At 36.2% G+C, this 16,582-nt stretch overlaps 1 protein-coding gene across 3 annotated transcripts in view; it reads left to right on the forward strand.

The window, feature by feature from the left end:
* PPP4R3B (protein phosphatase 4 regulatory subunit 3B) overlaps window positions 1–16,582 on the forward strand; it is a 65,117-nt gene that overhangs the window by 8,959 nt on the left and 39,576 nt on the right. For 2 of the 3 annotated variants that reach the window (XM_030877245.3, XM_030877244.2), the window contains exons 3-4: window positions 2,504–2,602; window positions 10,943–11,566. In XM_030877245.3, the coding sequence (XP_030733105.1) occupies window positions 2,504–2,602; window positions 10,943–11,566 (723 nt within the window). The remainder of the gene's footprint in view (window positions 1–2,503; window positions 2,603–10,942; window positions 11,567–16,582) is intronic. The other variant, XM_070046813.1, reaches the window with a different exon arrangement.

A 16,582-nucleotide genomic window follows, 5' to 3' on the forward strand; every position in this document is an offset into this window, starting at 1 on the left:
AGATTGGAACCAAAATGCAAAGGGCCTTGTATGCCTGGATAAATGGTTTTGAATTTCATTCATTCTGTTGTAATAGTGATCTCCAAAATAGAATGCACAGTATGAATCATTGGAGAAGAAACCTGTTTATTGTATCAAAAGGAGAAGTTGAATTTTGCGAATATATAATAAAGTCATGCGGTCAAGAGTCAAAAATAAGAACAGTATTCTGAGAGAAGAGTAACGTTTCCATGAAAAGTGTTCTCCGCCTATTGTGAGTTATAGCCTGTATGTGCAGATAACTGTTTACAGATATTTTCCAATTTAAACTAACCTGTAACCCTAACAAAAGGAGCATGTGCCTTAAAATGGGTTGAAAACAGTACTGTAAGTGCAAGTGAACAAGATAATGGTCCAACTGACATTTACACTCCTAGTGTAATCTGTCGGGCAAGTGACAAAGCCGAAATAATGATAAAATAGATATTACAAAAAGTTTCCCCTCCCCCAAAATTCAGAATTATTAAAAGGATGTCACTAAATACGGATTTGTATCTCCTATCACTTATGGATATACTGTGCCCTAACAATATTGGGTCTTAAAATTCTAAATAATAATGCTATGGAGCCATTGCAGTTTAAACATTTTTAAATATTGCTTATTTAATCTTTGTATAAGCCTTTTAATTTCTATTTTACTGTATGTTTTATAAAATATGGCTATAGTAATATTATACTTCTGTATATAATATGTAAGTAATTTGAGGCACACAGTTTTTAAAAGTTTGGAGAGCACTGTTCATGTAGCTGTTTTGAGGAGTGCTCTAAAAAAACAACTGAGGAACTGAGGAAAGAACATGGAGCTTGTGTGGGTGCCCTAGTGCTTTAACTAGAATAGCCTTGTTTTTATCTTTTTTTTTTTTAATGGAGATTCTTACTAAAATTTTGTTTATAAAAAGCATTCTACTGGTTTTTTAAAAAGATTTCACAACCTCTTCTCTACATGGTGGAAGCCACTAAAGGTTTTTAAACAACCTGATAAAATTTTAGAATAGCTGATGGCAAATATCCCTTCCAAGAAGCATGGTCAGCCAGAAGCTAGAACACAGATTTTCAGTGTTCTTCTTACCTGATCACACAACAGATAAGTATTCATCTGAGGCCTAGATTCATTAAGGGATGAGCTACCAAAGTATTGAAATGTTTTCATTTTTAAAACTTTGTCTTTATTAATCTGGGGCTAACTTTTTTCTTTTTTTTTGGCTGCGTTGGGTCTTCATTGCTGTGTGCGGGCTTTCCCTAGTTGCGGCGAGCGGGGGCTACTCTTCATTGCAGTGCGAGGGCTTCTCATTGCGGTGGCTTCTCTTGTTTCAGTATGGGCTCTAGGCACTCGGGCTTCAGTAGTTGTGGCGCATGGGCTCAGTAGTTGTGGCACACGGGCTTAGTTGCTCCGCGGCATGTGGGATCTTCCCGGAGCAGGGATTGAACCCGTGTCCCCTACATTGGCAGGCGGATTCTTAACCACTGCACCACCAGGGAAGTCCCTGGGGCTAACTTTTAATTTTATGTATTTTTTAATATCAGCATAATATTTATAAGTACTGTCAGCTGAACAATTAATAAATATAAGGTGCTTTCATAGATTATATTTTTGATAATTAGGGAATAAACTTAAATGTGCATTTTTTTTTTAAATCAAAGTTTTGGCCATATTAAACTTTCATTATTAGGTATCCTTTAAAAGTCCATTTCATTTAGGTGTTGCATAGTGATTTTCGTGTTTAAACTTGAGTGTTTTAATTTAAAACCAAACCTTAGTTTTTAATAAGGGAGTTGACAACTTTTCCCTAAAGGCATAACCTTTTGGGAGGGATATAATTAAGGACATCCAGAAAAACACTTATCTGAAACTGAGGTTTTTAATTTTTTACTATCTAAGCTGCTGAACTAGGTGCTGTTGGTAATACAGGTAGAGCAAGTATTTTCTGTCAGCATTGTTTCACATTCCTTAATATCCTGAAGGCTTTTCCAGATTTTAAAAAGGCAAAAATAGAAAGGGTCAAACCTTAGGATAATTATCAGCTATTTAGTTAGCCTACTGGTAACCAACTTGAAGGGAAAAATAAACGGGTAGGTGGTTAATGAGTGGAACAGCTGACTTTCTGGAAACAATAGGAAGTAGATGATTAGAATGTCTACATGATATTTTGGCCAAGAATGCTAGACTTTCCATTAAACATTATCTTGGTAACATGAGCTAGAGCCTGCTAACATGTTTTAATATTTTTTGTTTCAGAAAATTGCTCACTGTCATTTTCAGTACCAAAGCTATGACTTCATTGCCAGATATTACTAAAATTTCAAAGGATAACAAAATACAGTTATATGATGTCATTTGAGTGTACATTAATTGCACTTACCTGAGGGCATTGCTGCGCTGTTTCCTGTCCTCTTGATTTTTATTTATACTTTGTAGTTGTTTCTTTTCTGGTGTGCTGATACAGAAATCTTTATTTTTAAACAGGATACATTAATTGTTTGGTCAGAAGCTGAGAACTATGATCTGGCACTAAGTTTTCAGGAAAAAGCTGGCTGTGATGAGATCTGGGAAAAAATTTGTCAGGTAAGGTTATTTTAGTAATGTTTAACTTAAGTTTGCATGCATTCATGATTTATTTTTTTCATTATATCTAACAGATGTGTATTAGAATGTGGAGAGATAATATTTTCATGTGAGAATTTGATAACCTAACCTACAAATGTCTCCTATGTTATACATCAAAATTTTTGAAATTTTTTTTCAAGTTGTAATTTTGTTTTACCACTTTAGATTTTGATAGCATATATTCATAATTAATACCCTACAAAATGTCAAGATCTTCTAACAGAAAAAAGGTTAAATAGTTATGTTCTAAGGCTTTTAGACTTTTCTTTAATATTTGGTCACCTGTTTGCATAATGTTTATGGATAACTGTGTGCCAGACACTAATAATCCAAAGTGCTCATGACTTCAACTCAGAAGGAATTTACAGTGTAGCAGGATATAGGATAGGTGGTAACTCTCAGGGTAACTAGAATTTTTTTTTTAAGTGAAGTATATGTTTCAGTTGTGCCTTGGAATTTTTTTAATGAAGTTTTTATTTTAGAAGTGTCAGATTTATGGAAAACATGAGCAGAAAATAGTTTCTATATACTCCTCTGCCTGATATCTCCTCCCCTCACAGTTTCCCCTATTAAATAGTTTTCCCTATTAGCATCTTACATTAGTATACATATTGGTCACAATTAATGAACTAATATTCATACATTATTATGTATTATTATTATTTATACATTATTATTAACTAAATTCTACATTTATTCAGATTTCCTCAGCTTAAATGTCAGTGTTCCAGAATCCCGTTCAGGGTACCACATTACATTTAGTAGTTATGTCTCCTTGGGCAAATCTGGGCCATGACAGTTGGTAAATCATAAAATTCATTTTTAATTACTATTTTCTGTAAATGGAGATCACTGTGTTTCAGTGGTTGCCTAGGCTAATCTTCTATTACAGGTTTTTTTAATATAAATTTATTTATTTTTGGCTGCGTTGGGTCTTTGTTGTTGAGCACCGACTTTCTCTAGTTGTGGTGAGCGGGGGCTACTCTTCGTTGCAGTGCACGGGCTTCTCATTGCAGTGTCTTCTGTTGCTGTGGAGCGCAGGCTCTAGAGCGCAGGCTGAGTAGTTGTGGCACATGGGCTTAACTGCTCCGCGGCATGTGGGATCTTCCCGGACCAGGGATCGAACCCATGTCCCCTGCATTGGCAGACAGATTCTTAACCACTGTGCCACCAGGGAAGTCCCTATAGTGTTTTTTGACTGTCGTCATTTCACTTATATCAGCTTTACCTCTAAGGATTCTTATCACTGAAGGTTCTTTTTTTTTTATTATTTATTTATTCATTTTTGGCTGCGTTGGGTCTTTGTTGCTGCGCGTGGGCTTTCTTTAGTTGCGGTGAGCGGGCTTCTCATTGTGGTGTCTTCTCTTGTTGCAGAGCACAGGCTGTAGGCACGTGGGCTTCCATAGTTGTGGCACGTGGGCTTAGTTGCTCCACGGCATGTGGGATCTTCCCGGACCAGGGCTCGAACCCGTGTCCCCTGCATTGGCAAGCAGACTCCCAACCACTGTGCCACCAGGGAAGCCCTCACTGACGGTTCTTGAGTTAGCTTTATGGATCTGACCACAAGCATTCTTTTTCCTTGGTCCTCCCAATAACAGTGCCAAACAGCGTAATAAAGTGGCCTACGAAAGTGTAGTAAGAATCTTACCATTCCATAGAAAGTTTATTTGACACATGGCTCTAGATCACTAAACTTTTCTTATCTGGGAGTAGATGGTTTGTTTCTTTCCTACCTCCTATCTGATTATGTATGCATCATGTATTGCTGGAGCATTATTAGTATACATACGTACTAGAATTCTAGTTGATGAACAGTTGAAAACATTAGTAAATATGCTATTTCTTTAATTTGTACAATATACATAAGAATATAATCCTAATTGTTTTGTTAATATTTCACCTTTTTGTTTTGCCTGTTTTTAAACCTGTGGATGGTGATGGCAAGAAGGTCTTCATTTTTACCCTTTGTTATCTCATGTGCTCTCCAAGGATTGAGATTGAATTTTATGTTTGCAAAGTCTTCTGTAAAGTGAGGTGTAAGATCTAAAAAAAAGGGACCTCTATTGCAGACATACATATGCAGTTCATAAATACTTGCTGTTCAGTTCTTAATTCAATAAATTTAAACCATGAATTCATTCATCTATGAAATGGGGGGAAAAATATTCCATGTAAATAATGAAGGCAATAATTTCAAAATGAAAGATTACTTTTCCATAATATTTATAAGGCTGTTCAGAATATTAATAGCAGTATATAAAGACTAATCTTTTTTTATGATAAATTACTGAAACGTGATATTTTATTTTGTTTTCTCCCTCCAATACCAGCATGGCAACTGGCACACGTTGTGTATGTACTCGGTATATATTTGAAGAATGAGTGAATAAAACAGAAGACAAACATCTTATTTAGAACTAGGGTGTTGAATTACATGCCTGCTAGAACATAAATTTATATTGTGGTTAATATTTTCCAGTGATCAGCATATTCAGTTATACTTTGCCCCACTTTTCCCCTCCCCACACCTCAGCACATGCCGTTTAATATATGTTCTTGGATATATATATATATATTCTTAATGACTTTGTACTTTTGTCTTAGAACTTTTCACTGAAATTTGTTTTTTACTCTTTTCACTCATGTAGTTCGGGAGGTCCCCAAGACCACTCACAGGTTCACTAATTCACTAGAAAGACTTAGAGAACTCCACAAAGCTATTATACTCATGGTGCAGTTTATTACAATGATGTGATTCAGGTTAAAATTACCATTGGGAAAAGGCACATCGGGCAGAGTCTAGGAGAGTTCCAGGCATCAGTATCCAATTTTCTCTTTTCAGAATAGTCATGCAGACAGCACTTAACTTCTCACAGCAACGATGGGTGGCAACATGTACAGAGTATTACTGACCAGGGAAGCTTACCCAAACCTTTGTGCCCAGCATTTTCATTGGGGTGTTAGTCATATAAGCAGGCTGAATACCCATGTGGCTAACTCTAGCTTCCAGCACTCCCAGAGGTTGAGCTGATATTGTGTGGCCCAAGATCTCCTCCATAAACCATACAGTTATCCACACATGTATGTGGACTGTCCAGCATAGCCCAAGGTAAACAAAAAAACTCCCAACAGATAGGATATTCAGAGTGCTTAGAGGTTGACTCTCAGGAGTTAGGCAAGGTCCAAACCTTTCTTTGGGCAAGATTAGTTCTTTACTGCAAAGGCCACCCTTTGGCCCTTGGCCAAGACTTACAGCAAAATGGTCATATTTGTCTAAGCATCTACACTTAGTGTAGCATTTATATGACAGAGCAATAGTATCAGTATGAATATGCCTAACATTTGGAGGAGTCAGTCTGGGCTAGGAGTAGATTTAAAGCAACAACTATTCTATCCTATAAAGCCATGATTTACTTTTTATATTTTTGCACTATTTTGATTGCTCATTACCCTCCTTGATCTACCACAGTTTGTACCTTATGGTAAACTCGTAGAGAACTCTTTAGTATAGAAATTAGCTGATGGTTAAGTTAGTAAGTTCACTTATTCCTCATGCCATTTTCTATCAACATTACATGCTAAGGAGGCTTTAATTCAGTTTCCTAATACATTTGATGATAATATCAATATTATCATAAGGCTTATGTACATGAGGTAGTTGGATCAACAGTGGCAATGTTATACCATATTGCGGTATGGTAGTAGATGTAACCTGAAAAAAGTAAGAGTCAGTAGATACTGGCACATTATAAGAATCCCACTCAGTCATTAATAATTGGTCCAGTTCATCATATTGTATGACATTGTCTCCCAGGGTGGTGTCAGCTCTATCAAGTAGACTTACAAACTTCCATTCGACCTTGTTGAGTCCCAGTAGCAGTGGTAAACTTGGGAAACATATGGCTTCACCCTTCCAGGCATCTGTTACAATTGAGCTAAGAGAATATCGTCTCTTACTCTGAGCTTTTTGTAAGGCACCAGTGTTAATATTAGATTTCCTTCATTACATTACCTATTTATTTATTCCTTTGCCCTCTGTTACCATTTCTCCTCCCCATTTGTCATTGATTTTTACGCAAACATTTCCACCTTTGAAAGCAATGTTAGGTTTGGCCACTCTGCTGGTCTAGCAAGGTTAATTTTTTACTGCACAACTCAGTACTGTACTTTTAAGATCTAGCCATGTTGCTGAGTATACATTTAGTTTATTGCTCCCAGCTACTGTGTTGTATTCAACAGAACCATACGTTGTGTTTTACTTTTTAATTCTGGGAGGTCATTGCTGACCTTTGAAAGAACAATTTCAATAAAAAGCCTGTTTCTTTGTCATTTCTTAACCCCTTATAATAAGAAAATAGAACTCCTCTCTGAAAAAGATTGACAGCTCAAAGAGCAATAAGTATCTTAAGGGGAATGGTGAATGACAGAACAAAAGAATCATTGTGGGGAGAGAAATTACAAAAACAAGGGCTAAGGGACTTCCCTGGTGGCACAGTGGTTAAGACTCTGCACTCCCAGTGCAGGGGGCCTGGGTTCGATCCCTGGTTAGGGAACTAGATCCCACATGCATGCTGCAACTAAGAGTTCGCGTGCCACAACTAAGGAGCCCACATGCCACAACTAAGGAGCTAGCAAGCCACAACTAAGGAGCCTACCTGCTGGCAACTAAAACCCAGCACAACCAAATTAATTAATTTTTTAAAAAAGAGCTAAGATAATTGATACATATTGAGCTCTTAGAAAGCATAAAATCAGAAGTACATATGGAAGTTCTAACCTTAGAAAATGGTAGAGACATTTTCTTTTAAACAGATAAAGGAATTGAATGAAGATAAGTTGTGAGATGGAAAAGAAGAATGTTGGAGGAAGTTGAGTACTGATGGCCTCTTTTTTTCCCAAAGGGACAAAGTTCTCTCTTATGAGATTTAAAGGGGAAAGTAATAGTGTTTGACCCTTGAAAAGGGAAAAAAATTAAAGCAGTAGCTATAAGGGACTAGGATAGGAGTGTGGAAAAGAGAAATTTTCATCGAGAAGCCTACTGATAGTGTGGACTTACCATGAACCTTATCACAACAAAAGTTTGGTTTATTCCTTAATGCTGTTTTCTTTTAAATTATTTATTTTTGGCTGCGTTGGGTCTTCGTTGCTGCACGGGGGCTTTCTCTAGCTGCAGTGAGCGGGGGCTACTCTTGGTTTCAGTGCACAGGCTTCTCACTGCAGTGGCTTCTCGTTGCAGAGCATGGGCTTTAGGCGCACAGGCTTCAGTAATTGTGGCGCGTGGGCTCAGTAATTGTGACTCGTGGGCTCTAGAGCGCAGGCTCAGTAGTTGTGGCGCACGGGCTTAGTTTCTCCGCGGCATGTGGGATCTTCCCGAACCAGGGCTCGAACCCGTGTCCCCTGCATTGGCAGGTGGATTCTTAACCACTGCACCCAGGGAAGCCCCCTTAATGCTGTTTGACCAGTGTTGGAGAGGAAGGGGCTGTGCTTAACAGAGCCTCTCAGGGACCCAAGTTGATAGAGAATTCATTTTAATACTTCCATGATTATTGCAAAGTGGGAAAGAAAGGTGGCAAATCAGAGCACTGGTTTTTGAAAGCTCTTCCCAGAAGTTATACATGGCACTTTTATTGGCCAAAGCAAGTCACACAGCTACATGTAACTTCATGGAAGCAATGAACTCACGTGCCACAAGAGGGAGAGAACCAGAAATATCTGGTGGACAGCACTATTGTCATCCAGGTAGACACTTGGGTTTATGTGATGTTGACAGATTAGATCAGTCAGGGTTACGTTCAGGATGAATCCAGGAAGCTTGTAAGGGGTAATACTAGATAACAAAGAAATAAACATGCTGTAACCTAGTGGTTACATGCATGGTTCTGGAGCTGTGGTTTTATTCTTAAACATATGCAAACTATGTTCATTTGAAGTGTAAGTTAACTCCTGTTTTCCTCTTATTTGTTCTTTGTAACCTCTGATTCTTCTTCCTTCCCCTCACACTACGTTTTCTCTTTTCTCTGATTAGTGTCAGAGTCTTCTGGCTTTAACTGTTACCCTAATGCCAAATCTCTATCTTCTGTCCTATTCTTTTTCCAGAGTAGTAGGCCCACAGATTGAATTGCCAGCTGGATATTCAAACAACTCAAACTTAATAAAACTGAACTCTTCCTAGCATTCCTCTCCCACATTCCCAGCTTTTGTTAAAGAAGCCATAATCTTCCCAATGATGGGTTTAAAACTATAGGGTCATTGTGTTTCCTTCTCTCTTTTGTAGCTATCCCATATCTGTCCCAACATCACTATCCAAATTCAGTTGTTCATGTAGCCTTTGGAATAACACCCTAATTTATCTATATTTTCAAATTTGTCTCATGCAGCTGATGCCAGGTTAATTTTCTAAAGGACAGTGCTACACATTCACTTCCCTGAACAGTAATGCAGGTCTTTTAGCTTGACTTTTCATGATCTGGCTAGAGTCTACATTTCCATTTTTGCTGTTTGCCATATGCATGTCACATATTTCCATTTCTCTGGCTCTGTGCTCTTCCCTTTGCAGTTTGGGTACCTTTATCTCCCCTCAGAATCTTACCTATCTTTGAAGGTCCACTTAAAATCTCAGATGCCACTGTTTTTTTTTCTTTTTTTGAATTTTATTTTATTTATTTTTTTATACAGCAGGTTCTTATTAGTTATCTATTCTATACATATTACTGTATACATGTCAATCCCAATCTCCCAGTTCATCCCACCACCACCACCACCACCACCGCCCCCGCCCCCGCCACTTTCCCCCCTTGGGGTCCATACGTTTGTTCTCTACATCTGTGTCTCTGTTTCTGCCCTGCAAACTGGTTCATCTGTACCATTTTTCTAGATTCCACATATATGCATTAATATACGATATTTATTGTTCTCTTTCTGACTTACTTCACTCTGTATGACAGTCTCTAGATCCATCCACGACTCTACAAATGACCCAGTTTCATTCCTTTTTATGAAATGCCACTGCTTTTATGATTCCTTCCTTGTGTTCTCTGCTCACCCACACCCCAAGAGCTGGAATTTCCCTCCTCTGAGTTTCCAAGGCATTTTATCTGATATTTTCTCTTATATTTATGTGTCATCCTCCCTAAGCTCAGCTACTCTGTTGAGAACTCAGAAGTAAAAGAAATACTCTCATTCCTCTAGGGAAAAAAAGTATCTTGTATGCATCAGTATATCCGTCTACTTTTTTCTCTGAGTTCTTAGGTCTTTTTTCATATGTTGCTTTGGTGGATTTGGAAATTTGTGGAACTTTTTCTGCTTAGGATATTCGAGATGTTTTAAGGTGGAGAAGAGAGGATGATTGCACTCTTGGATTATGAATTAGAAAAATTTATGAAAAGTAAAGTTCTAAACATTTTTTGTTAGAGTAATTCATTATAGAAAATTTGTTAGCCATGCTTTTCTTGAATCATAAAGTAGTCAGCCTGAATCATAAAGCAGTTCTTTATTCATTATGTTGTGATTTTTATCTAGATAATACTTGAAGGCTTTATCACAGATGTTAAATGAATGCCAGTTTTTAAAAGAATAGACTTTATTTATTAGTCTATTTATCAGCTTCAGGCTCAGAGCAAAAGCAAATACTTTTCCAAAAGTGAATTTCGAAAGTATTTTGAGGAAATCATATTTTCTTACTCTTGAATATACAGGGAGTTGGGTTTTAATTTGGTTTGAACTCAGTAGTGTCCTTGTTAGCCAGTGTGATGGTGCTTTGTCATACATAGTAATTTTGGGGGACCAACGGAAGAGAGTTACTTTCTGCAAAATACACTCTACTAGGTAGAGTGAATTTAATAAACAACTGCAAGTGGTTATTACATAATTTAATATCAAACAACATAACGTTAGCTGAAATATTCAGGTTATTAGGGATCAGAGTTAATCTCAAGTTGTAAGTTGGGAAATTTAGAGGTGAAACCATCTGCAGTCAGTAACTTAAGACTCAAATAACTGACTCTAAACTAGTTGTATTTTCCCCCTCTAGACTTCACTTTTAATTAACAATGACTATTAGTATTGATTCCTTGAAAGTATTGATTTTTACTTAAATTCACTAGTCAGGGGACTTCCAGCAGTCTAGTGGGGGCAGGGGTTCAATCCCTGGTCGGGAACTAGGATCCCACATGCTGTGAGTCGTGGCCCAAGAAAAAGAAATTTATTTTTTTTAAAAAATTGAATGATCAGTGATTTGATTCCCAAAATTCTGAATTCTTTTGTATTTTAAGGTAACCAGCTGTACTTGGATATTTTTAGGTTCAAGGTAAGGATCCATCAGTGGAAGTCACACAGGACCTCATTGATGAATCAGAAGAAGAACGATTTGAAGAAATGCCTGAAACCAGTCATCTGATTGACCTGCCCACATGTGAACTCAATAAACTTGAAGAGATCGCTGACTTAGTTACCTCAGTTCTCTCCTCACCTATCCGTAGGGAAAAGCTGGCTCTGGCCTTGGAAAATGAAGGCTATATTAAAAAACTACTGCAGCTGTTCCAAGCTTGTGAGAACCTAGAAAACACTGAAGGCTTACACCATTTGTATGAAATTATTAGAGGAATCTTATTCCTAAATAAGGCAACTCTGTTTGAGGTAATGTTTTCTGATGAGTGTATCATGGATGTCGTGGGATGCCTTGAATATGACCCTGCTTTGGCTCAGCCAAAAAGGCACAGAGAATTCTTGACCAAAACTGCAAAGTTTAAGGAAGTTATACCAATAACAGACTCTGAACTAAGGCAAAAAATACATCAGACTTACAGGGTACAGTACATTCAGGACATAATTTTGCCTACACCATCAGTTTTTGAAGAGAATTTTCTTTCTACTCTTACATCTTTTATTTTCTTCAACAAAGTTGAAATAGTCAGCATGTTGCAGGTAAGTAAACTGAGGTGTTCTTCATAATTTTGTTTTCAGATATTTAGTCCCCTTAATAGGTAAGCTGGTGTTCATTCCTTCGTTTTGAAAGATTTCTTTTGTTTACTTTAATTGTACTATCAAGCATAGAAAACAGGGCTTTATCTCATAGTTTTCTGAAGAAGAATCATTTCTCAATGTGACCTTTTATATTTCTAAATGTCCTATCATGCAGCTGGGTTTTTTTTTTAACTTTTTGTTTTTAAAAACTTGTGGTAGAGCATACATGACCTAAAATTCAAAATTTTAACAATTTTTAAGTGTACAATTCATAGCATTAAGTACATTCACAGTGTTATGCAGCCATCACCACTATCCATTTCCAGAACTTTTTCATCATCCGAAACAGGCAGCTGTTTTTTTTAATATTTTTTATTCCATTTTGTGAGACCTAGTTATTATTGGGGATATGCGTGAGTGTGTGTGCTTAAAGCTTCCGAAATAATTCAGATGTGCAGCCAGAATTGAGAAACATTCATTAATTTTCAGTAAATGATAGATTATTTGCTATGGAAGTTGATTTTATTCTCTCTCCTTGAGTTGTAAAGTAGGAGTCTTATACCATGTTTATATCATGTTAATCCTTTATACCCTAACAGTTTGGTAAGCATGATTTTGAAGATTTTGCTTTACTTGTGATAGTATACTAACAGTTTCCTGCATAACTGCCTTTGTTATTTACACATCAGTCACTAAGTTTATTGAGCTGCTACTATAGTACTTAGTGTAGTTAGTGGTTCTCAAGTAATGTCTGTGGACCCCTGGGAGTACCTGAAGCCGTTTCAGAGAAGTCTGTGAAGTTTTTCCTTTTCCAACTTTCTGTCACCGTGAGGCTGTATTTTCTTCATGTACTTCAACCAAAACAACATATCGGGCTTCCCTCGTGGCGCAGTGGTTGAGAGTCCGCCTGCCGATGCAGGGGACACGGGTTCGTGCCCCGGTCCGGGAGGATCCCACATGCCGCGGAGCGGCTGGGCCCATGAGCCATGGCCGCTGAGCCTGCGTGTCCGGAGCCTGTGCTCCACAATGGGAGAGGCCACAACTATGAGAGGCCCACATACCGCAATAAAACAAAAAAAACAACATATCACAACGGATTGAATGCTGAAGGAGATGTGAGAATCTAGCTGTCTTCTGTTAAGCCAAACATTAAAGAGATTTGCAAAAATGTAAAACAAGGCCACTCTTCTTTCTAAATGTTTATGATTTTGGATGATACAGTTGTTCCTCATAAAAAAATATTTATACAAACATAATAGCTTATTTTTTAATGAAAATTAATGTTTTTAAGCATCTCAGTTTTAATTATGGTAAATACTGATAAACATAACCCACATAATAAAAGCTCTTTGGGGTCCTCAGTAGTTTTTAAGTGTTTGAAGGGGTCCTGAGACCAAAAAGTTAAGAATGTCTGTCTCAGTACTTACCTATGAGATTCCATTTCATGATACTTCCAACCATTATTCACCATTATAACTTTACTTTTGTATAGGATTTACTTCCCAGATAATTCTTTCACCAGGCAGTTTTTCATTATTCCACAGTAATAAGTGTGAGGCAAGTTGGACTTACACATTAGGTTCCATTTATAATACATGGGACCCACTTTTTAAAACCATACTGTACAATTCAGGGTGCCATTTCACTTGCTGACAGAAAAAGTTATAGTCTCAGGAGACTGGAAATAAGCCCATAGTCAATGTAGTTGATATAAAGGACCCAGTAACAGAAGCTCAAGTGTAGCTTTCAAATGACTGCTTTTGACTTCAGAAGAGTTGCCAAATCCATAATAGTAAATCATAATGCTTTTTATGTTTTGAAAATAAATTATGCAAACTAATCTGTAAATATTTATAACTTTCTATGTCATTTTATACATTCTGTCATAGGTCTATTTGTGAAAGTTATACTTATATAAACCAAGTTTTACTCATTTCTGGTCCATGAAAGGCATTTTATGAAATAGCCAGATATCGTGAGCTACCTGTTGTTTACTTAAGGTTTACCACTTCGTTATCTCTTACGTGTCAGCCGTGATGCTGAATTCTGTTTTCAACAGTGTGTGAGGAGAAAGCAAGATTATGGCCATTGGCTTCTAAAGGCTCATTTCCTAAAGCCCATCTCTGAGATTTCCCTGCAGGCATTAGCTGTTTCCAGATACCCATCTGGCTAACTAGTATGCATATCTGTAGCTTCTTAAATAAGTATTAGCCTGTTGTTGCATTAGTTACATAGGGCAAGTAAAAATGTAAGAATTTTATCTAACTCGACCAAAATGAGGTATTATAAAACTACATAGATAACTCCTAACCTAAATTAGGTTAATTAACTGAGAAATTATATAAAAGCACTTAGGGTGGTCACTGGCTCCTAGTATATACTCTAATACATGTTGAGATTATCGTAACCATGATAGGGACATAAGATTTTAGTTAACCTGAATTTTCTACCTAATTACAGGTCAAAATCCCTTGTGTCCAGAATTGAGAAATATACTTTAAAATGTTTTATAAATTAAATTCCAAAAAGCCAGTAAATTGAGGTTATTTCCACATAGACAGCTATAGAGTTAAGATCCTTTTCAGAACAAGAAGTTTTAACTTCTCCCTGCACTAGAAATGATTAAGGACAGGTATCTCAAATGTTGACATTTTAGCATGTTACATAAATTTTCACTATTCCATAGATAAGAGTTGGGTGAAAAACAAACCCAGTGGGATCAGTGGTTTAGTTCTTTTTTGACATATTTTGCAAGATTTCAGCACTGAACTTTCTAACCTTTCATCCCATTAATTTAATATGTAAAATCTTCCAACACCATTAAGAAAACAACTTTGCAATAATATGGTTCTGTTTTAGAGGTTTTTGGACTCAAGTGTAGGATTTAACGTATTAAATTTTGTCATACTGGACTTGGCCCATTCTAGTTTGTGTGTATATTTTGCTTTGGTTTGATTCCTACTTAGGAATCTATCCTGTATATTTTCTGTTGTGGGAGTGACAGAACTTCATTATGCAGGAGACCAGGATTCTAAATCCATCTTTATCACTAGCTAGCTTCTGATAAATCCATTCTTTGGGATGGACTTTTAAAATTAGACTAGGCAATCTCTAGGTACTCTGTTAAAGCCTCATCTAATTCTAAATTTCTGTGTCTACGTGATCCTTTTAGAATTTTTAATGTTGCATGGGTCCTAGGTTTGGGATTTTGGTTTTGTATGTGTGCCCATTTTTACATCATCACAAAGAAAAAAGTTCGATTTCAGACTTTTTAGGAGGAGCTCATCTTTTCCCTTTAAGGTTTTGTTATCCAAAATAGTAAACATGCACAATATGACATAAAATAATTATGATTTATTAAAAGCTCTTAAAATGAAATAGAAAAGAAAAACTAAAGTGATCTAAAGAAACTACTTTAATTACTTGAAGAACCAGGGATTTAGGGGAAATTTTCCAGCTATATCTATGATAGGCTTTAAGCTACCTAACATCGCTCCCTTAATACATTGGAACAGAGTGCTTGTGTAGAATAATATCAAAAATAATGTTAGAGATCAGAAAAGAAATATACTAGGAATCGGAAAGCATTCTCCTAGCAGACTGTAATACTTGAAATTGCTTCTGTAATACTTTATGCAGTTCTAGCCATCAGCAAACAAATAATGAGTCATATAAGAAGAATTTAAATGGGAAATTGCATTTATCAAAGAACTGGAACTATTTTCCTATGAAAAGATTCTGAAAAAGTTAAAAATCTTTAGACAGGAAAGGAAGATTTAATCTGGGAGAGGTGCAGGAAGATAAAAATTTATAAAAGGTATAAGTTGAGGTAAATATGTGCTTATTCAACAAAACCTAAAATACTGAGATGAAAAAGTGATTTGAGGGATAAGTAAAAGATTATTTATGTAGTTGAACTCTCTCAGAAGGTAGATAGATGATTCAGGCCTCCATACATAAGATCCAAAAGGAGTCAACTAAATAACAAAACGAACACTATTCTGAGTCAAAAAAGGTGTTATCTGTTAGTGATGTGTCTTTGAATAGCTCCAAAGGATGTTTAGCGGGAGAGCATGTTATATTTTCCATGACCATAACTAGTGCTTTTCATTCGTTTTTTCATATGTGCTCTACCTTATTTCAGAAAGGCTTTAAGGGATTGATACCACTTCATGGATGATTCACAGTAAGAGAAAGGGCAGGTATATTAGCTATATCCTTTATATGTCATGCTTTGATTTTATTATCAACCATGCAGTTATCACTATTACAAATATTTTAGGTTATGCTATTTTAATTACTTAAAAGTATTCAAATTATATTTCATAAAAGTGAATTTTGAAGATTATTGAAACTTAAAAGCATAACTTTCTTTCAGCACACTTTAATGGAAATCTCTAAAGTAAATTTCAATATTCATGTCAGTTTTTCGTTTGTAATTTAATTGTCCATATTTATTATAGAAAATTGGAAAATACAGATGAGCAAAAAAGAAAATCACTCATAATCCATCACCAAAAGATAATCACAGTTAACCTTTATAATCTTATCACTGCCAGAATTCAGTGTTCTTTATTGCCGTGTTTGTAACTCTCATTTTTCTAATCCACTGTGGACTAATGAGATCTTCAGACTTGTTTGAATTACGTTTAAATTAAGCGTAAATAAATAGACCCTGAAAGGGAGCTAGAGAGGCTCTCGGTTAAGGTAAATAGAGTTTTCATGCATGACCTCTTGAACATCTATTTTTTGTTTTTCAAAGAGTTCTTTATAGTTGAGGTTTCTGATTAAACAAGGTATTAATATGTCTAACTAATATTGAATGGTGTAGTCAAGTTTTGAAAATTATAATATGAATATACCTGGAATTTTAGGTTTTGTAATGGAATTGCTCTTAGGTTTTCAGCTATTTGTATTATAGTTTGTGAAATCATATAAATGAGTATAACTTTATACTTTTATTAAATTCATAGTAAT

This window comes from Globicephala melas, chromosome 12, assembly GCF_963455315.2.
Source record: "Globicephala melas chromosome 12, mGloMel1.2, whole genome shotgun sequence".
In the NCBI taxonomy this organism is placed as follows: Eukaryota; Metazoa; Chordata; class Mammalia; order Artiodactyla; family Delphinidae; genus Globicephala; species Globicephala melas.